This window comes from Protopterus annectens, chromosome 13.part0, assembly GCF_019279795.1.
Source record: "Protopterus annectens isolate FY-2018-M chromosome 13.part0, PAN1.0, whole genome shotgun sequence".
Taxonomy (NCBI): Eukaryota; Metazoa; Chordata; order Ceratodontiformes; family Protopteridae; genus Protopterus; species Protopterus annectens.
Genome location: NC_056747.1, coordinates 806,865,011 through 806,888,367, shown reverse-complemented (window position 1 = coordinate 806,888,367; position 23,357 = coordinate 806,865,011). Strand labels below are relative to the sequence as shown.

General features: G+C 41.5%; 1 protein-coding gene across 1 annotated transcript in view; it reads right to left on the bottom strand.

Annotated features, from left to right (window-relative positions):
- The window catches only part of RPS6KB1 (ribosomal protein S6 kinase B1), a 1,830,003-nt gene that overhangs the window by 41,791 nt on the left and 1,764,855 nt on the right, over positions 1-23,357 (bottom strand). The window contains exon 13 of the mRNA XM_044054533.1: positions 19,456-19,568. Coding sequence (XP_043910468.1) covers positions 19,456-19,568 — 113 coding nt within the window. The remainder of the gene's footprint in view (positions 1-19,455; positions 19,569-23,357) is intronic.

Here is a 23,357-nt window from a genome sequence, read left to right as displayed (position 1 = left end):
ATAAAATTTAGATTCCATGGAGAGTATGGAGATTTCACCAGTGGTTTAATATGAAAGGGCCCTTTGAGAAGGGCTTTGGATAATTTGTGTGACATAATATTCAATCCTTCAAATCCCAGATGAAATTTAGAAATGGCAGCAAGTTGAACACGGACTGTTGCTGCTGCAGCTCCTTTATTGAATATCATGGTTAAGAAATCTAGAACAGAGGCCATAGGGGCTTGGTAAGGATCAATATTGCTTTGAGAGGCCCATATTAAAAATTTTTCCATTTGCTGAGGTAAAGCTTCCTCGTAGAGGATTTATGAGATGATAGGAGAATTTGCTTTGTCTCATTGGAAAGGTTGCGAAACCTGGCTATGATGGGAATTGGAGCAGCTAAGCTGTCAGCTTCAGGGACTGCAGAGAGGGATGAAGTTCCCCCGACGAGTGTGTCAAGAAGGTCCGGAACTGGGTCCAGAATCCAGGGTCCTCCAAAAGATGAAGTTGAAGGAAGGGGAACCAAATCTGATGAGACCAGTGAGGAGCTATTAGAATAATGGTCCTTCCCAGGGCTTTTGCTTTCTGTAATACCTTGGGTATCAGTGGGATTGGTGGGAATTCATAAATGAGACCTGGGGGCCAATCATGAACGAGTGCTTCCTTTGGGGCTTCTCCCAGAGGCGGAATCAGGGTAAAGTAGCTTCTGCATTTCGTGTTCATGTGACTGGCAAAAAGGTCACAGCAAGGCTGGCCCCATCTGTGGAATATCATGTCCGCTATTTCTGTCTTGAGGGACCACTCGTGGGGCAACAAAATTGCTCTGCTCAGCTTGTCTGCTAATAAGAAAAATGACAAAAGGTCACTGAACAAGCACTTTTTTAGTCAGAAGTTTTAAATAGGCCTATCAGAAAAAACGAGGCCAATATATAAAGTTAAGAAAGCACACAGGGAAGGGAACACTACAGAAAAGGCTTTAAGAGCCTAGCTACCTTAATATCTAACTATTTTAATGATAATCCAACAATAATATTAGAAAATAGAAAAGTAATACATTTTTTACTGGCCCGAGCTAGCAAGAACCTCCGATCAGTTGTAGCGGCAAACTAGACCTGGGATAACTCAGTGTGCATCATGGGATAGGGACTTGGCCTCGAGCTACTTGAAATCCTCTAGCTTTGCAGTAGGTGCCAACTTGGAGCCAAGGGATTGGCTCTGGACCCATCAGTAAAGAATGAACGGCGAGATTGAACAACTTCACATTTAAAGTTTTGGAATGGCCCAGCCAGAGCCCAGACCTAAATCCAATAGAAAATCTGTGGGGTGACCTGAAGAGGGCTGTGCACAAGAGATGCCCTCACAATCTGACAGATTTGGAGTGATTTTGCAAGGAAGAGTGGGCAAGTACTGCAAGTTAAGATGTGCCATGCTGATAGACTCCTACCCAAGAAGACTGAATGCTATAATTAAATCAAAGGGAGCTTCAACAAAGTATTAGTTTAAGGGTGTGCACACTTTTGCAACCAGCTTATTGTACATTTTCTATTTTTATATATATTTTTTTTCCCCTAACAGATGTTTGTTTTTCAATTGAATTGTACAGGTTATAGGTCACATCAAAGATGGGAAAAGTTTTGAAATTATTTATTGTGGTCTCATTTTTTATATCACAAAAACCTGGCATTTTAACAGGGGAGTGTACACTTTTAAAATCCACTGCATTTTATGTGGGGAAACTCAGAGGCGTTTCAGGGAATGCATTTATGAACATAATCTTGACATCAAAAATAAAAGAGAACACAATGCCTTATATAAACACATCAGTTTCAGATTTTTTTGGAATAAATACGATTTAAAAGGAAACTCGGGGGGGGGGGGTCCTTGGGAAGATCTTATTGAATTGAGTGACTTAAGATGGCAAATAAAACTTAACTCCCTTGTGCCGCCAGGTCATAATGAGAACGGTTCCATATCTAGCGTGTTAAGACTTAGGTCTTATGTTATCTGAACTAATTTACAATGTAACGGTTATGTTTTTTTCTGATTTCAAACTTAACATTATTTTATATTTTACTAACATTGTTTTATATTTTACATTTCTGATGGATGAGAAGGCTGTGTATTTGGTAATAATATTTCTAATACCTTTTATAAAACAAGATGAATGATATATTTTTAAAGTAGTGAGAATGAGTAAGTAATTAATGGATAATGTTTATTGGTTAAGGTGATTCATGTGACAAGTAGAGAGGGTTTTTTTTTAAATTTGTGGGAATGTGTATGTTGTTTGATTCTGATGAAGTCTTTGCCACAAGCAGACGGAAGCGCTTAATCAGTTGGAATAAAAGTGGTTTTTGAACCTATATCTGCAGAGTTGCTTCCTTTCCAGTCACTATTTCAGTGTTTTGGTTCTTTGTTTGTGGTGAAAACCTGTAAAATAAACCACATAGCATCTAAAACCCTATGTCGTCTGAAAGCCTAGGAGCCCCCGAAACCCCACCCTAATTCAGCACTTTCCTCTAGCAAAGAACATCTTCTCCAGCAATATCCATCAGTTTTTCTAGAAAACCTTTTGGTCAGTATAGAATGTGAAGAGAGGGAAAACAAAAACACAATGAACAAACAGATGTAATATGCAACTGCTGAGCAATGTGACTGTAAGAATGCTCCTTTTTATGGCTAACAGGTGAAGTACCCATGACAACAGCAATGTACGTGGGAAATTATAACTGCCATAGCACTGACAGCAGATAACACACAGTAATTTGTAATTTGCATCAACAATAAGCTTATGCTGCAGCCACAACAGTCTCTATATCTTACATATGTGGAAGGTACTTTATCTGGACCACACTGATGAAAAACACAGCAAACATATTATTCCTGGTTTTCTACTTGCCCACTAAGTCACATGCCATAAAGCCATGTGACAACTGTACAGAAATAAGCAAGGGGCAGCCATAACATTGTGTCTGACTTTGCAAGCAAGGTATTTGCTGCCGTCAGCTTAGCTTTTTTTCTGTGACTCAGAAGACTAAAATGTTATTTAAGTTTAGTTCTACTGTCATTCCTGTGGGAATGTACAGGAAAATATGATGCCTATTATGTTACTAGTCGGTCCCACGTAAGGTACAAACCAAAAAAACAAAAAGGTCCCACAACCAATGTATACATAAAAAACAAGAAAGATCCTGTCAAAACAGAGTAGTCTTTGAAAAGGCAATAGCATTCCTCCCTTAATAAAGGCACTGTGGGAGATATGCAAATAACCCTGTATGGTTATACAAGTGTTCCAGCATACTGGCATTTGAAGGCAATTTTTAAAGGTTGTTTCAACAGCAAATTACAACTAATGGCCAAGTTTCACATGCAAAACTAAAAACAATAAACCTGATTTTTTCCCCATTTTTTTAATCACTGCATTTTCTCCTCCAGACCATAAAAAGAAGTCATGTTCTTACCATAACACTCCACCTGTGTTGTAGATCTTCATTCATTCCTTACTGTTGGGTTTTGGTTCTGTCCTCAGAACTGACTTGGCCAATACACAAGCTCGCGCTAGCCAAAAAACTCTCGAGCTAAGTCCTACCCATAGTGCCCCTCTCCTTCTTTCTTCAGATCGAATTTGCCCAGCAGGAATAGAGACAATGGAGGCCCTATCTGAGCAGATGCCCTATCAGGCAGTCAGGACCAAAAACAATCCCCCAGGAGTCCTTGGGCAGGGGGTAGGAGGGCGGGAAGTAAGGAATGAATGAAGATCTACAACACAGATGGAACGTTATGGTAAGAACGTAACTTTATCTGATGATGTAAATCTTCATTCATTCCTTATTGATGGGACAGAGTCCCCAGCTACTTTATGCCCTGGGAGGCCCTATGGAAGGATACTCCTGAGCACCACTGAGCCAAAAGATGCTCTTCCCCCGGAGGCCATATCCAATTTGTAATGAGTGATAAAGGTATGGGGGGTTGCCCAAGTGGCTGCTGCGCAGATGTCATCCATACAGGCTCTAGAATGAAATGCCACCGAAATGGACACTGACCTGGTGGAGTGAGCCTTGACTCTAGTAGGTAAAGTTAATTTGTTTTGTTGATAGATAAAGGTAAAGCAATCTCTTAGCCATTTTGACAAGATAACTTTGGAAACAGCTTTGCCCAATTTGGGGCCTGAAAAGGCTATGAAAAGCTGGGCCGACTTTCTGAAAGACTTAGTTCTGTCTAAGTAAAACGTAGTTGTCTATGTACACCCAACATGTGTAAACGTATTCAGCTTTGTTACAAAATGTTAGAAAAATATGTATTTAAATATATGTGAAATGCTAGTTTAAAAGCAAAGTAGTTAATAATGCGTTTTATTCTATTAATCATATAACAGAAGGGATAAAATTCATGTGTAAATGCAAGTAACTGCAGTGTGCTTTGACCCCTGACCCTGGCAGCTGTTATCTCAGAAAGCTCAATGTGATGTTTTTCATAAGGGATTATCTGCTGGGTCAGGAGATTGACCATATAAATCTTCCGTTCCCTTCCCGAGTCCTTGTATAATAAAATCTTTTCCTTCCTGTAGTTTCAGAATTCAGCCTTGTAAGATTAGAATGCAGCTGTGTAAGAGAATGAATTAAAAACTGAATCTGCTATTGTATTGTACTGATAAGAGAAGTAAACTTACAGGAAGACATTATAACTGACCAGATGGATAGCAAGGCCGTATTGTAGTTAAAGGAATTTTTTTTTAAATGCATTACATCAGCATTACTAAATGAATAGAATACTGTTAGTAAAAGTGATGTAGATGCCTTGTGACTAACCACGTCAGTAAGGTGGGAATAACTTGAATGCAGACTGTATAAAACATTCAGTATTTCCCACCTTATGTTAGACAAAATTCTATACTTGTATTGTATGGTCTTTTGCCTCCTGGTGTACACTAGTAAACTTTTGCATCTGAACCTCCTGTGTTGTTGACTGTCATTTTAAAAAGCCTAATGATTTTACAGTCTGATTTTTAATAATTTATTTGACAGTTTGGTCCTTTTGAGACGGAATTCCCTTGGTAAGCTACAGGTCAGAGTGTATGGGTGATAATAAATCTGAGCAGGAGGAGTTGCCAAAATGGTTCTTCTCGAGTGAAAAGACCTCCAACTGAATTGTTGTGTGTAAAGAGGCTCTCCACTTTCTGATCTGTGGCTGAAGAGAGGAATTTGAACACTTTCAACACCAGGAGGCTCAGGTAGGAAGAATTTGCCTTTTTTTCTGCTTTAGATCAGGGACTAGGTTTCAGTACATTATTGTCAAGATTTGTTTTGCAGATCGGGGACAAAAGGAAGTACTGAACATTTTTGTCATAGATCAGGGTAACAGAATAAGGTAGACAGTTATTCTAGATAAACTGTAAACAGGAACTAAGAAATTGACATCACGTGATAAAAAGGGTTACATAACATTTTCTTTGACATGGGTAATCAGTGCACTAAAATCTCGCGAGATCCGCCCCTAACCGAAGACGCAAAATACATGCAATTACAGCGTGCTGATAATGTTAGGTATTATACGAAATGGGTTAACAAATATGAATTTGATGGTAAACTAGATAAACTTACACTAGTTAAACTCCTTAAACCGCTTAAATCTGATGCAGGAGGTCAGGCAAAAAAGCAACGCCAACTAGGCATACCTCAAGCACACAGGTGGATTGAGGAAGCAAATCATAGGGAACAGAAGCTTAAAAATTCAAAAACATTATTTTTAGACAAAGAGGATAATAACTTGGTAATAGCTACAGCGGCTCCTCCTCCTCCCTTGCCCCCTCCCTTACCCTTTTCAGGATAGACAGGCTGGTCCGCCTTCACGTTATCCTGAAGTTTCAGTAAGACCACAACCATTTGTTAGAGATCCTATTGAGACTAGGTCCCGAACACGTAAAACACATAGGGACTCAGAATTATACCAGATAGAGAGAAATCTACAGGATGAGAGTGAGGAAGAAATATGCCCACTTATAGAAGTTCCAAATCCTCAGGCAGGACAGGAAGGGCGGGATCCAACACTCTTAGTACATAGACCATGGACACCGGAAGATATCCGGAAGGCTACTGAGGGAATCCCCCATCCGAAAGTTAATTTTACGAAATTTTTAGAAGATTTACAAGGCATGAGGTTAAGTTACCACTTCTTGAATGGGGAAGAAGTAGAAAAAGTAGTAAGACAAATTATAGGTCCAGATTGGCACATGATTTGTGGCCCCTGGAATCCTCGTAATGCAGAACTTAGGCCACTCCCACATAGTGACACAGAGTTAGACAACAGAATGAAAGGTCTGACAGACAGAATCTCTGAGAAATGGAAACCTAGAGCAGACTGGACTTGCATTAATCAATGCATACAACAGGAAAATGGGACAATAGATGGATATTATGCTAGATTATTAGAATGCTTTAATAATCATAGCGGTATGTCGGTTCCTGAGAACCAAACACATGATTCCCCATATGAACAACAATTAAAAAATGCATTTTTGAAAGGTTGCATTGCACCTATTAGTAGCTTCATTACGAAGCATATGATAGATCATCGAACAGGGAGGCTACAAGCCTTACTCGAATACGCTAGACATGCTGAGAGACATTTTAATAGTAAAAAGAAAAAGAAGGCGCAAGTCTTCACTGCTGAGGACGGAGCTGAAGTATTTGTATTGCAGTCAGGTAAAAAGGGCAAGAAGAATGCCCAGGGAAACAAGCAGTCTGATAAACGATCAGAAGATTTTGAAGAGAGGAAAAAGAGAGGTGAATGCTTCAAGTGTGGAAAGAAAGGGCATCTAGCTAGGGACTGTAAACAAAATAAGAAAGCAATGACAGAAGATAAAGGAGATGAGGACTGACTATATGATAGTGAGGATACATCATATGAAAGTCAGGAATCACCAGTAACAGCTAGAATAGAAAAGACAAATACCAATGTAGTAGAAGGAGTAGAGGAAGTACAAATTGACTTAGATGAAAATGGAAATTAAATTTTAGATTTAGCATTGTTGAGCCTGGAGCTCTACCTAGAAGGTACAAAACCAGAAGTGACACTTCTGGTGGAGGGAAGGGAAGTCAAATTCCTGTGTGACTCAGGAGCATCACGGACTTTGATACACCCCTCCAAGTTACCAGAACATTCCGAAACACCTGATTATATATTAGTGAAAGCAGCAAACGGACAGCTATACAGGGAGACACTCTCCCATGACATAGCAATAACTGACCCTGTTTCAGGTATGACCCAGAGAAGTAAAGTAGTTGTTTCTGCAAAGTGTCCAGTAAACCTATTGGGCAGGGACCTTATGGAGATATTTGGCATAGCAGTAGTTCCAACTGTACAAGGTATGGAGGCACAGAGACAAATGGATACCTTTGTAGTGCGATCGGAGGGTGAAACCTTTTATTGGTACAGCCAGGACCTAGTCACGACTGGTCCAGGGGCAGTGACCGAGGAACTGATGAACGCAGCCATCAGTAAAGCCCCCCCCCCCCCTTGACACTGATCAACAGCATTTGTTACACTGTACTCTATATTACTGTACCACACCAGGACCTGATAGAGAGTATGAGCAAGAACTGTTTAGAAATCGTGCAACTAGATTGGTTTTGCGTACTTTGTACTGGGATACAGAAGGGAACAGTGTAGTTAGCTGTTCATTACCTCAAGAATTCCTTGCATTGTATAGATCAAATCAGTTGCCACATGTCAGCCTGACAAAGAACAAAAGTGTTAAATGGGCAGACTTAGGAGAAAAAGTAACAAGATGGGAGAAACAGACTGATTTAGAACTGTCAGGACAAGGGATACAAAAACAAAAAATGAATTGGTTGACACAAACACATCCAGCTGTACACTTGCAATCTAGCGAGGACAGCTGATTAGCATTTTTATTAGAAGAAGAAGAAAAGGCCATGTGTGAAATTCCAACAACTCTGTGGTCAACAGGCAAGTCAGATGTAGGACTTATTCGAACAGCAGGACCAGTTACAATTACCCCAAAGTCAGCTTTTAGACCACAGAAAAGACAATACCCTTTGAGAAAAGATGCAGAAATAGGAATTAAGCCTATAATAGCAGCATTACTCAAAGAAGGAGTACTGGTAGAATCTCCCGATTCACCATGTAATACACCCCTATTTCCTGTTAAAAAAGCAAACGGGGAATGGCGGATGGTACAAGATTTACAAGCTGTAAATAATGCAGTCATACCTAGAGCACCTACGGTGCCGGACCCACATACCTTGTTAAATGATTTAGAACCGCAACAGAAGTATTTCTCTGTGGTAGATATTAGCAATGCTTTCTTTTCAATACCTATACATCCTGATAGTCAATATTGGTTTGCATTTACATTTCAGGGTAAAAGGTATACATATACTCGACTACCACAGGGATATTGTGAAAGCCCAACAATATTTGCACAAGAAATGGCTAGCAACCTGGCAGGGTTTACCCCACCGGGAGGTAGTCAAATTCTACTTTATGTAGATGACATCTTGCTAGCAGCCCCCACCCAGCAGCAGTGCAGGGTGGATACTGTAGCATTATTAAAATTTTTAGCAATACAAGGACACAAAGTAAACAAAAGTAAGTTACAACTTTGGAGAAAACAAGTTAGATACTTGGGATATGTGATATCCAATGAAGGTAGAATACTAGATAAAGAAAGAAAAACAGCAATTTTGCAAGCACCCAAACCAACAACTAAGAAAGAAATTATGTCTTTCTTAGGTACAACTAATTTTTGTCGGAGCTGGGTACCAAATTATGCTTTGGAATCTGCTCCACTGACTGATTTGATATATAAGACACCAATGGCAGTACAAGATATTTTACAACGGACAACAGAAACAGAAACGGCTTTCTGCAGGTTGAAGCAGTTGATAGCTTCTTCATTAGTTTTAGGACTTCCAAATTATCACAAGCGTTTTTTTCAGACCATAGATTGTAAGCAAGGGTACATGACGTCAGTATTGACGCAACAACATGGGGACAAGCAACGCCCCATAGCTTACTATTCATCACAGTTAGACCCAGTGGTGCAATCTTTGCCTCACTGTGTACAAGCAGTAGTTGCAGCCGCAATGGCAGTACAGGCTTCGGCCTCAGTGGTGTTATTTCACCCTCTCACACTGAGAGTGCCTCATGCAGTTGCAATAATTTTACTACAAGAGAAAATGGCATACCTTTCTCCTGCTAGACAACTTTCATGTATGACTATACTGCTGAGCCAACCTCATATGACAATTGAACGATGTACGACATTGAATCCATCAACATTACTTCCAACTCCTGTGGAGGGCACACCACACAGCTGCCTGCAGGAAATTGAACAGTTAGCTTTACCTAGACAAGATCTTACAGATATGCCCTTGGATAATGCTGAGGTGACATATTACGTGGACGGCTCATGCAGAAGGGGTCCTACAGGGAAGAATCTGGTGGGATTTGCAGTAGTTACAGACACTGAAATTTTAGAAGCTCAATCCTTACCACACAACTTATCTGCACAAGCAGCAGAGTTGATAGCTTTGATGAGAGCATGTACTTTAGCAAAAAACAAGTGTGTAAACATATATACTGACAGTCAGTATGCTTTTTCTACAGTACATGTATTTGCACAACAATGGAAAAATAGAGGAATGATTACATCCAGTGGAAAACTTATTAATCATGCGCAATTTATTTTGGAGCTATTAGAATCTATTCAGTTACCTACCAAAGTAGCTATTTGTAAATGTGTAGCTCATACAAAACAACAGGATAAGATTTCAAAAGGTAATGCACGAGCTGATGCAGCTGCAAAGCAAGCAGCCTCAGACTCAGAAACTTTACTTTTAAATGAGGAATTACAACCCTCTGAGATTTTAGATTTAGACATGTTAAAAACAATGCAGACGCTTACTACAAAAGCAGAAAAACAAAAATGGGTAAAACGAGGTGCAATTTTTGAGAATGGACTGTACATTTCCAAAGAAAGAAAACTGATATTGCCGTCTAATTTATTTAGATATGCAGCTTTGTTGAGCCATGGGCAGTGCCACGTCTCAACAGGGGGGATGGTACAGTTAGTAAATCGAATATTCCAAACATATGGATACATAAACTACACAAAAAAATTTTGTGCAGCTTGTCATACTTGTAACAAGCACCATGCACAAGGAGCATTTAAAACCAAGCAAGGAAGTTTTCCTATACCACTATACCCGTTCCATACTATTTGTATGGATTTCATAGAATTGAATAAATGTGAAGGGAAGAAGTTTTGTTTAGTTATTGTAGACGTTTTCTAAATGGGTAAAAGCTTTTCCAACCAAAAACCCGGATGCAGCAACAGTGGCAAAAGCCCTGATAAAAGAAGTAATCCCTAGATTTGGCATTCCGGAGAGGATTTATAGTGACAATGGCACACATTTTGTGAATCAGAAGATTCACCAGCTTGGGAGATTTTTTGGTATCTCCTTAAAGAACCATTGTGCCTACCATCCACAGTCAGCAGGACTGGTGGAAAGGTACAATGGTACCCTAAAAAGTAAGCTTAGGAAGCTAGTATAGGAGACCCAAAAGAATTGGATATACTGTCTGCCTTTAGCACTGCTGAGTATGAGAACGGTTCTAAATGTAAAGGGTTTGACTCCCTTTGAAATGGTTTTTGAGAGAGCATATTATGTGCCTCAGTGGAAAGCTCTCATGCCTGCAGAGCAGGAGGCTGACAGTTTGTTAGCAGAATATATGAAAAAATTGTTAAGGAATAAATCTGTTTTGCAGTTTAACTCTTTTTCAGATAAGGAACAGACCAGACCGGTGGAAGCAGTCTTGGCTCCAGGGTCGTGGGTCTGGCTGAAAGTGACAAAAAGGAAAAACTGGGCGAGTCCAAAGTGGGAAGGTCCGTACCAGGTTCTGTTTGCAATGCCTACTGCAGTCAGAGTAGCTGAGAGGACATCCTGGGTTCATTTGACGCATTGTAAACCGGTAAAGAACTTTCAACTTGATAAAAACTTTGAGACTGATACACAACCAGACCGAGATGGCCAAAAGCAAAGGGAATAGAAGTTTAGATCAACCCCAGAGATGTTGCATAATCATTTTGTTGTGTGTACATTTATTAACTGTAATTGTGACAATTTTTCTCTTGCTGTGGTTCATCCTACACACAACCACACAAGTGAAAGTGGGAAGGCGTGATGAAACGTCTATAGACTGGCATCCAAATTTTAACACATACCTGGCCATGAAACGTGTGTATGCAGAGACTATGAACATTTCAAATTGCTGGGTTTGTACAGCTATACCAACAGCATATGGAGGACTGATAATGTCCGCTGTCCCTTTGGGGATAAATGAGACTTGGGAGAATTTACTTTTCGACACAGGAACTGTGAGATCACAAGACAAAATAGCATTATTTTTACCTGTTACATAAAAGGGAATTGTGTGCTTTTTTAAAAACGATACCCTCCAAGTAGGATGGAGTAATTGTAATATTACAATATCCTACAAGTGTTACATTGAAGTTAAAAGTGGAGGTACTGTTTGTAATACTAACTATGATTCATATTTGAGCACAATGAAAACAACATTGAATGAAGTACGACAAAACCCTGTTTTGTTTAAACAATTGTCAGTTATAGATCAGAAAATGTTTCATGCAGGGCTGATGCGTATTAGTACTAAAGTAGAAAACTGTTATTTTATTTGTGGGAAAAAGGCATATAAATGGTTACCTGAGAATTGGTCCGGCAGTTATTTTTTGGGTTATCTGGTTCCAGCAATAAGACAGACTGCAGAATTACCTTTGGGTAAGATACGAAACGTAAGGGAAACAGCTCGAAAATCTGAAGGTCTAGTTAAGAAACCTGTGAATCCAGTTGGGAAGATCGAAGCTGGTTGGAAAGACCATAATTCAGTAAAAGACAAAAGTGAATTGACTCATATGGACTTGGGTGACAGTGTTATATCCTGGGCAGGAATACTACCAGCCTATGGAGCAGTCAAATCGATCTGGGAACTGAGGAAGTTGTCGAAACTTCTCGAAGTAATGAGTAATGCAACTTTTTCCGCCCTAGAAATGGTGACTGATGAACTGAATGCAATGAGAACTGTTGTGCTACAAAATCGGATGGCTCTTGACTTCACCCTAGCGGCGAGAGGTGGTACGTGCGTGCTTATCAAAGAAGAATGCTGTGCTTTCATCCCTGACAATCACCATAAGATAATCACCTAGAGGTAATTCAGCAAGTATCGGCCATGACTGAGCCAGGCCCAAACCCACTGACGGACTTCTTCCAGAATCTGTTTGGGGGGGTGGGGTTCCATCCTAATGAACATTCTAATTGCTATTTGTGTGGGTATACTACTAATAGGAGCATGTGTTTGCTGTGGCATTCCCTGCATGAAAAGATTAATCAAAGATTTTGTTGATTTATCTGTTACTGAAACTTTTTACCAAGATATTGAAATTGAAAGATTGATTTCAGGTGATGCTTTTTCTGAAGTATAGATTAGATGACTCACCTAGCTGAAAATCCTGAGCGGGAAAGGCTAGGAGATGAAATGGCACTATGCATACTTCAGAATAGAATAAAAAGTATTAATAGGAGGGAAATTTTAGAAAAATATGTATTTAAATATATGTGAAATGCTAGTTTAAAAGCAAAGTAGTTAATAATGCGTTTTATTCTATTAATCATATAACAGAAGGGATAAAATTCATGTGTAAATGCAAGTAACTTCTGAAACTGCAGTGTGCTTTGACCCCTGACCCTAGCAGCTGTTAGCTCAGAAAGCTCAATGTGATGTTTTTCATAAGGGATTATCTGCTGGGTCAGGAGATTGAACATATAAATCTTCCGTTCCCTTCCCGAGTCCTTGTATAATAAAATCTTTTCCTTCCTGTAGTTTCAGAATTCAGCCTTGTAAGATTAGAACACAGCTGTGTAAGTGAATGAATTAAAAACTGAATCTGCTATTGTATTGTACTGATAAGAGAAGTAAACTTAGAAGACATTATAACTGACCAGATGGATAGCAAGGCCGTATTGTAGTTAAAGGAAATTTTTTTTAAATGCATTACATCAGCATTATTAAATGAATAGAATACTGTTAGTAAAAGTGATGTAGATGCCTTGTGACTAACCACGTCAGTAAGGTGGGAATAACTTGAATGCAGACTGTATAAAACATTCAGTATTTCCCACCTTATGTTAGACAAAATTCTATACTTGTATTGTATGGTCTTTTGCCTCCTGGTGTACACTAGTAAACTTTTGCATCTGAACCTCCTGTGTTGTTGAATGTCATTTTAAAAAGCCTAATGATTTTACAGTCTGATTTTTAATAATTTATTTGACACAAAAGTTTGGGAAAAAGACTCATAAATCAATGAAGTGGTTGAGACTTGAATTTGAGATAACTTTGGGCAAATAGGAAGGGTTAGTTCGAAGTGATACTCTCTCATTATAGAAAATTAAATAAGGTTGAGTAACACAAGGCTTGTAACTCTGATATCCTCCCGGCTGAGATGGTGGCTACCAAGAATAAGGTTTTCCAGGATAAAAACTTTATGTCACATGTTTGAACAGGTCATAGTTTGTAAGACCAAAGTCAAATTCCAAGGTTCAGTAGGATTTTTAATAGGTAGTTTCAGGTGCAGAACTCCTTTCATGAAGGTATTGCAAAGAGAGTGGGACATTAATGAAGAATCGTTAAAGCCATCATGAAAATTGGTGATAGCCGCTAAGTGACCTGTAACAGAGGCTGATGGTCCTGAATGGAGTAGAGTAGACAAGTATTCTAAGATCTTATGGACCTGAACTGAGAATGGGTCTAAGTCCTTGTTCTTTAGCTCAGATTACAAACCTGATCCATTTGCTGCGATAGTGTTTCCTGGTGGAGGGTTTATGAGAAGCCAGAAGAATCTTTCGCACTGGGGAAGATAGATTCATCTGCCTGGCAATCAGCTGAAGTGGACATACCAAGCGGTCAGCTTCAGACTGTGAAGGTTGGGATGGAACAGCCCCTGCAGGTGAGATAGGAGTCCTGGAGCTGGTCCATCCCAACCTTCAATGGATTGGAGTTCCCAGGAATATGCGTCGCCAAGAGAAAGTGGTTGGAAGCTACCGCCCATTACCCATACTCTCAGGGTTTCCCAGCATAATGGGTAGGATCTGGTTCCTCCTTGCTTGTTGATGTACCAGACTACTGACATATTGTCTGATTGGATAGCAACTGTCCCCGACGGAAGGATTGTTTGGAATGCTTGCAACGCTAGGAGCACTGCCCTCATTACTAAGACACTGATATGCAGTTTGGCCTCTAAGGGGGATCAACTGCCTTGGAAGGTCTTTCCCTGAATATGCCACCCACCCCATCAGGGAAGTGTCCATGGTCACTGTGGCTTTAGGTTTTGGGGGGGGGGTGACACCATAACTCCTTCTCTGGCTTCATCCACCAATTCAGATCTTGTTTGCATCGGTTTGTTATACGGATTGGGTAAGACATCGGGTGTGTTAAAGGAGTCCATTGAGATGCTTGGAGCCACTGGAGCAGCCTCATATGGAATCTTGCTAGTGGAACCAGCGTGATTGTAGTCACCATCGAGCCTAGGAGTTGTAGAACCAGTCAAGATTTTGAGAGAGTATTATTTGAAGTTGAGATCTCAATCTTAGTAGCCTGTGATGAGGTAAGGCGACTCAACAGGATATTGTGTCGAACGTTGCCCCAATGAACTCTAAACTTTGAGTCGGTACCAGCTTTGACTTTTCTGTGTTTATTGAGATCCCTAGCTTTTCTGTCAGATTTTGAGTGTACGATATGGCTTGAAGCCGTAGATACCTGATTGGAGTGGTAAGGGGAAACATGCGGAATCCTTATAGTCTCAGGTGAGCTACTGCCATGCATTTGGTGAACACCCTGGGGGCTGCGGAGAGACCAATGGGCAGTACTCAAAATTAGTAATGACTGGCTCCCAGCCAAAAGCAGAGGTATCTTCTGGATTGTTTGTCCATTTTTATGTGGTAATATGCATCTTGAAGATCTATAGAGCACATCCAGTCGTCCTTCTCCAGAAATGGAAGAATGGACTGAACCGTGACCATCCGGAATTTTGCTTGTCTGATGATCTTGCTCAGTACACTGAGATCCAAAATTGGTCTCCACTCCTCTGTCTTTTTTGGCACTAAAAAGAACCTTGAGTAAAATCCAGAACCTATTTGGTCTGGTGGGACTGGTTGGATGACTCCTTCTTAGCAGTTTTAGGACTTCTAGTGTTGTTGCATCCCTCTGACTGGATGGAACGTCAGGGATTCGCCTTAGAGGCCTGGGGTAAAGATCGAAGGGGATATGGTAACCTCTGGTCATTATCCCCTGCACCGCTGAGTCTAATGTTATCAACTGCCGGGCTAAGTAGTGCAGAGAGAAACATCCCCTGACTGCTTCCAGAGGTAAGCAATTGGAGCACTCTTCAGGAGAGCTGACAAGGTTGACCAGAGAAGGAATCTCTGGAGCCCTGGTTTCGCGGGTCCCCTCTGCAATGATAATCTTCCCGATGAGTTACCCCCTCTGCCCCTGGGGTATTGCTCGCCATGTGTGTTGCGGAAAGGCACTTGGGATTTTTTGAACTACATCTTTCTGCCTCTTTGATTCCTGGAGTAGGACCGTTGAGGGGTGGAAAAGCATATGCCCATGGCAGATAGGGTCTTTCTGTCCTTCTCACACCTGGCTAATGTATTCTTAACGTTTGGGCCAAACAAGGAAGACTCATCAACAGGAGCATTGATGAAGGAAGACTTGAAGGGATCCGCAAAGTCACATAAGCACATCCAGGCGTGACGTCTCATGACAATGCCTGAAGCGGCTGCTCTGGCTGCCCCCTCGGTTGTATGAGCAATCAACTGCATGGAGGAGTTAGAAATGGACTCTAGGGTGGTAAGCTGAGAGGCGACTTTATCTCACACCTTTTCAGGTAATACCCCTGCCAAAGTTCCTGAAAGTTCTGTAATCAGGTCCCTTTGGAGACGTGTAAAATGTACCATGTAATTCAGTGACTGTAAGATGAAGGTAGCTGAAGTGCCAAGTCTGCTTCCCTAGTCTGTCTATCATCCAGAACTTCCTGTTCAGAGGATGGACAGTCGAATTTTCTTCCACAAGTTCTTTCTTAGTGGCCACCACCACAACCATGGAATCTACTGCCAAACCTCTGGACCAGTGAGGTTGGTCTTCTGGTGGAGAGAGAAATTTATCAGGCCTCCAGGGAATTGGCTCAACATTTTAAGGGGCCTTCTAGCATGTTGCATGATGAACTTAATCACCTCATCTGCAGGTGGGGTCACCCAGGAAGTAGAGGGTCGAGCACAGAAGGCTTGCAAGAATGCAGATTCCTCAATAGAAGGATTGATGGGCTTCCAGTCGCCCCGCTGTTTCAGGATTTCCAGTACGTCTCCAAATGAGACATCTTCAGGAGGTAAGTGTGGGGACCCTTCTCCCTCATCGAAATCTGCATCTTTGGTGATGGATTCCTCAGGGGAATCTATGTGCTTCCTCTTGCACATTCTCTTTCAGGGTGGCCCCTCAGTGGGGTCTTCTGAGGAGGACTCAGAAGAGTGGGTGCCCTGGAGCAGGGTTTCTTGCTCCTGTGCTCGAAGTCCTTGCGTAGTGGGCTGCGTCAGGTGCATCCCACAGGAAAGTGAAAGGTCAGGTTCAGACACTGGAGGTGCCAACTGCATGCCTGCGGAAGCAAGAACCCTCTCCATCACCTGGAAGGCAGGCCCACCTGAAGTGGGATGGGAGCCTGGAACAGAGAGGGATAACCTCGGGACTGGGGTCACACCCCGCTCCGATGAGCCCGCTTCCAGGATAGGAGCCCTGAGAGGACTAGAAGCTGCCAAAACAACTGGAACCGTAGACAGCGTCATAGAAAAAACTGGCGCTGAACTAGGGGTCACAGCGCCAACAGACCAGTCCTGGTCCAGTGGGTGGATCGGCACCGAATAGAGCGAAGTCCGGAGGGTAGGCTCCAGAACGGTGGAAGGTAACATCACAGGAACCGAACATGTAGGCACCAGAGTAGACATCGGTACCGAGGGCTCCAAAGCCTGAGAAGAGGTTGAAGGAGGATATGTCAACAGTCTGTGCAGAAAAACCTTCGGCTCTAGGTGAGAGGGAAGTCTTGGTAGGGGTTGGAATTCCTCTGACTGCTAAGAACTGATGGACAAGCCTCACTACGTCGATTTCGGAAAGATTCCTGGTGGAACGTGTAGATATTCTGTCAGGAGAGTCAGGTCACTCGGGAAAATGACTATACTGCTGTCCAAAAAAGGGGTCGATTGTAGGTGAATATTTGGTCCTGGGCAAAATTTCAGTTTTTGGCACCGAGGAGGATGGAGCCATGAAAGAAATCATTGTAGGTGCCGAAATTGTGTCTGGTACCGAAGCAGGTATCAATGTTGTCAGTTCTGTGGTAGGTGTTACCGACTTTGGCAATGTGGAGAGAGTTATAGGCTCTGGTGCCGTAATAGTCAGAGCAGACATTTTTGGTAATTTTGATGTCAGTTAAGATACTGTCTGAGAAGATTTTGGTTCCTTGGAACATGGAGAAGTCAGAACCAAATGGCTTCTTTTTTTCTTCTCTTTTCTGGGAGGTGTTAAGAACTCCACCTCAGAAAGAGCCTCCGAAAAGGGAGTTTTTAGTAATCCCTTCAGAATTAATTTATTTTTCCGCTCTGCCAAAGTGTGAGAGCTAAAATTTTTACAAATGTCACACGGCAGTTGTATCTGGAGGTGAGGAACTCTGAGGCAGTAGACACATGAAAGATGCCCATCAGATTTGGGCATCTTTTTGCCCACATCCGTCACACTGCTTGAACCTGGTCATTCCTTTCTTGTCACACATTGTGTCACGATTCTGAAAAAACAGAGATTGTATAACAATATAGTCACAAATTTTTACTAAACAAGTTATTCTAAAGGTAAAAACACACACACACACACACACACACACACACACACACACACACACACACACACACACACACGCACGAAATTATCCTTATTTTTTAAGAAAGGCAGAAGGGGAAAAATACCAACAATGGCAGCAGCAATTACCACAAGGGTAAGGGAAGGGCCTGTACCAACAATAGTACGAAGAATACCAAAAGGTAGGAAAAAGGGAAGAAAAACTCACACACGAAGTACAACAGTAAAGAGGACTATTAATCGCTAAAAGGGAAGGACTAGAAAGGTACTAAGCAAGATATATGTATTGAAAAAGTTTTACTACTTAGCTGAGAGCTGGCTTGGCACATCTTGAGAAGTAAGCAGCAAACGAGATCTGAAGAAAGAAGGAGAGGGGCACTATGGGTAGGACTTAGCTCGAGAGATTTTTGGCTGGCGCAAGTTTGTGTATTGGCCGAGTTGGTTCCGAGGACGGAACCAAAACCATCAGTAAGGAATGAATGAAGATTACAGCATCAGATGCTATGTTCTCAAACCCAACACCACTTCATCAGCAACCTCAACAGTTTTGACTGTCCCTATCACTACTCAATGACCAGAAGAATATTTCCATTAGTGGTGTTTGGGCTGCAGGAAGACAGTCACTTGTGGCTTAGTGGAGGATGGGAAGAGAAGGAAAGTATGATTTTCGTTTATAGGTAGCCCCCTTTTACAATGCATCTCTACAATTTGAGGATGTGTATGGACTGCCATCAAATGCTAAAGTCATTTAGGCTGTTGGAGCCAAAGCCCTGCAAGCTGCTAAGCTCCAGGCCTCTATCACTCTTCAACTTCAGAGTGGCTGGTTTCATGCACACTTCCTCCAACATGCCAGAAGAAACCAGCATCTGGCTAGTCATTTTGCCCAGCATAACTTCACATGTTTGGCTCTCCTACCTCACCTGAGTCAACAAAGATGGGCCTTCATCTCCTGCACTTGAAGGCAGACAAACTATTCCTTTTTATTCCATTATTTAAACTTTTTTCTATCACAACAAATATAAATGTACTTTAATATACAATTCCATTGGATCAGATTGCATCCTGGTGAGCCAAAAGGGTCAAACTCAAAATAACATCATGTTTTGCTTACTGAGAAAAGTGATACAATATATGTATATATATATATATATATATATATATATATATATATATATATATATATATATATATATATATATGTGTGTCTATTCATGCATAGTTCATAGCACCAATCCGAGACCTACCAATACCATGTCTATTCATGCAATATTCATAGCACCAATCTGAGACCTACCACTAATCTAACAGCCACCACCGTTCATAGCACCAATCGAAGAGCTACCACTTCAGAGGCTATGTGATAGGACTAAACACACACACACACAAACACACACACACACACACACATCCAGAATACTGTCTTTCGCCTTTTAAGGAACCCCCTCCCAAAGTTTGTTTAGCGGAAAGAATTTCATACAGTACCTGACAGGTGTTCTTGGGCTACCAATGAATCTGCGAGGGGATCTGATTTTTGGCTCAAATGAGAACTTTTCTTTTACACTCTCAAGGACCGATGGAGCTACATAAGTAAATCCCTAAAAAATTATGAAACAGTTTCAGTAAATACAAAACACGCAAAATCACATAATGCCATTTTTATGTTTTTTAAATACCTGTGTGTATAATGCCATAAAGAAAAATGTTTACAAAAGACCATGAAAAATAGAAATCTGTAGTGTGTCCACACCTAAAACTGTCAATACAATGGACTTCTGCAACAGCTGAAAAACAAAATTAAGGAGGAAATGAAAAACAATGCTGACATCAGGGTTGCTGCTCACACCTTGAACAAAAAATAACTCATCAGTGGTGAGTCAATTATTAAATACTGTGTTGCAAGGACTAAACCATATCATCCAAGTTCCAATGCGAAGTTTTACGGATAAAAGGGATGGCAAGTAGCCTAAGAAAGTTGTAGCTGTCAGGCTAAGACCTGTTGGCTTAGTCTTAGTGGTTGGATGAAACTGGAAATGACTATCCAGGTCTAACATTACAGTAAACACACAAAGTAGAAGTTACATACTTAAAGCTGGATCCTTTCATCCTGACCTATCAGATATGACTTACGGGTTATCAGGCCACTTAACGGCTCTGATCTATCCTCACTAGTGCTCCAGCCTCAAGCTCCTTTAAACTATTTTTCCTCCTCCCAGTGCAAAAAGCTACCTCAGATCGAGTTTGTTGACGCTGCATTGCCTCACCAAAACTAGAGTTCATTGTAAAGATCACTGATTCTCTGTAGTAGCCCTCACAAATAAAAAACATCTCATATTATCCAAAACTTAGAATTTAAGTAAAAGCCCACAACATGTTATTGCCTCACATCCAGCCCCCCTTGTTCTGCGGACTTGGGCAAAATGTTGGCAGGTGAATTGTCTGGTTAAGAGCCACACTGGATACCACCCTTAGGCATAAAAGAAGGATTGATCCTGAGGGACACCCTGTCCTAGTAAAATGTAATAAAAGGCTCCACAGCCATGAGAGCCTGTAGTTCTGAAACCCTTCTTGCTAAAGTGACTGCCAAGAGAAAATCTGTTTTCCAAGATAGAAATTTTATATCCACAGTAGCTGCTGGTTCAAAAGGAGGCAGGGTGAGTTCTTCCAGCACAAAGCTGATGTCCCATGCAGGAGTTGGTGATCTTCTGGAAGGCCTTAAATGTTTGGCCCCTCTAAGATACTGTTTAAGCAGAGGATGAGAAAAGAGGGAAGGCTCTGTGTTGTAATGAACTAAGATGGCAGAGGCATGGATTTTTATTGAAGAAAAAGATGGGACCTTGTCAAGCATCTCAGTCAAATATTGTAAAATCTGAGGAATATTGGGCCTTGCTGTGTCTGTTCCTTGTGCTTGGTTCCAAGCACAGAATCTCTTCCATTTAATCAGCATAAGATTTTCTAGTACTAGGCCTTCTGGCTTCCAAAATGACATCCATCACAGATTTACTGAGAGGTGTTGTTTGAATAATTAAATGATCAGCCATGCTACAAGATTCAGAGTTCGGAGCTGAGTGTGCAGAATTTGATTGTTCTGCTGAGACAGTAGATGAGGTATTTGAGGCAAGTACCAAGGAGGAAGTTGAGCCATATTCCTTAGAAGTGGGTACCAGTGCTGGCGAGGCCAATCTGGAGCAACTAGGATCATTTTTGTTTTTTCCTGTCTGGCTTTTAGTAAGACCTTGGAGAGAAGAGGCAGAGGGGGAAAGGCATAGACTGATAGGTTTTTCCAACTGAAGGATATGGCATCCACTTTCCATGCTTTTTGTGATGAATTCTTGTGCAGAATTTGTCCAACTGATAATTTTGGGAAGAGGCAAATAGATCTATGTCTGGGCTCCCCCATTTCTGTGTTAAAATGCGGACGATTTGTGGATCCAGTTTCCATTCGTGCGGGTCCATAAGATTTCTGCTTAGGTCGTCTGCCAGAGCATTTTGTTTTCCTGGCAGGAATTGAGCTTGAAGATGTATTTGGTAAGTCAAAGCTGTGTTCCACAATGCCATGGCTAGTCTGCAAAGGGGGTAGGAATGTGTGCCCCCTGCTTGTTTATGTGCCACATAACCATGGTGTTGTCCATCTTTATCAGTAGTTGTCCTGGATGAAGTAAGTCCTTGAAGGCTGTCAGAGCATTCCGAACAGCTAGCATCTCTTTCTGGTTGATATGCAGATGCATTTGTTTTGGGGTCCATTTGTCCTGAATGTATCTCCTGCCAGGTGGGCCCCCCAAGCATAGTCTGATGCGTCTGTAGTTAGGGTTTGGGTGGCAGGGGGTAGAGTGAATGACAGTCCCTTGTTTTGGTGACATGTCTCTGCCCACCAAAGAAACTCCTGTTGCAGGCAGGGAATGAGAGGAATCATTGTTTCCAGACTGAGACAATGTTGACTCCATAAACTTTTTAGGTACCATTGAAGTTTCCTCATATGCAGTCTCGCATATGGAATTAGTAGAATGCAGAATGCCATGAACCCCAAAGCCTGCAGAATTTGTCTTGCAGATAACTGGGTTTTTGTTGCCATTTGTTTGAAGTATGTTGTCAGTTGCCTTTGTTTGTCTGGCGTAAGGTAAGCCATCTGGGCAGCTGTATTCAAGCTTGCACCCAGGAATGTAATTATTTGAGAGGGTACCAGTTGGGGTTTCTTTTCGTTTACTGTGTACCCTAGGCATGTTAGACGTCTCTTTACAAACGCCAGATGTTGAAGTAGAGTGCCCCTGTCCTCTGCTTGAATGAGACAGTCATCCAGATAAGGATAAATTTGTATGCTTCTTTATCTGCAGAATGCAATTACTGGTGCCAGGCACTTTGTAAAGACCTTGGGCACAGTAGATAAGCCAAAGGGCAGTGCAGAGAATTGGTAATGCAAAAAAACCTGCCTTGAAGTGGAGGTATCTTCTGCATGATTCCCTTATTATGATATGCACGTATGCCGCTTTTAAGTCTAGAGTCACTAACCAAGCGTTCCTGCCCAGCATAGGCAGTAGCTGTTGTAAAGTCAGCATTTTGAATTTTGGAATGTCCAGGAACGTGTTCAAAATCGATAAGTCCAGTACTGGACGCCAAGAATTGTCCTTTCTGGGTACCAGGAAAAGTCTTGAATAAAAACCTTGTCCTTTTTCCTTTTCTGGTACTGGTTGAATAGCCCTCATATCCATGAGGGACATAACTTGTTTCTGAGCCTCTGCCCACTGATTTTGTGGCAGATCTGGCCATCTGTTTGGAATTGGCAAAGTATGGAAATTAAAACTGTACCCCTGGGATATTATGTTTAATACCCACTTGTCCTGGGTAATTAACTGCCAATTTTGAGCATGAAGTGTCAGTTTTCCCCCCACGGGGGCTGCCAAAAGATAAGTGCTTGGTGATGGTAGAGGAAAAGTCATTGACAGACTGCTTACTCTAGGGGTGTGCTTTGTTTCCTCCAGATCTGGAGGTGGAGGCACCCCATTGCTTTGACCTGTAAGAACCCTGTGATTGGTATCTGGAGACTTTTGAGCACCTGGATTTGCCTTGAGTGGCTCTGTTGGACACTGGAAAGGACCATTTTTTAGTAGGCCAGTGCCTACTGAACCTGGGTGGCTGCACTTGCAAGAAATCTTTTACTGCTTGCATAGATTTAGCTTTGTCTTCCATTTTCTTTAAAACCTCTTCAGCCTTATTACCAAACAGAGTATCATGCTGCAAGGAGGCATCCAACAATTTAGCTTTAACATGATCAGGCAGATTTTTCTCCTTGAGCCAGGCATGTCTTCTAATCACAGATCCAGTAACTGCAGCCCTGCAAGAGGCCTCCAGGGAATCAAAACCACATTGCAAAGTATGCTTTCCAACCTGTT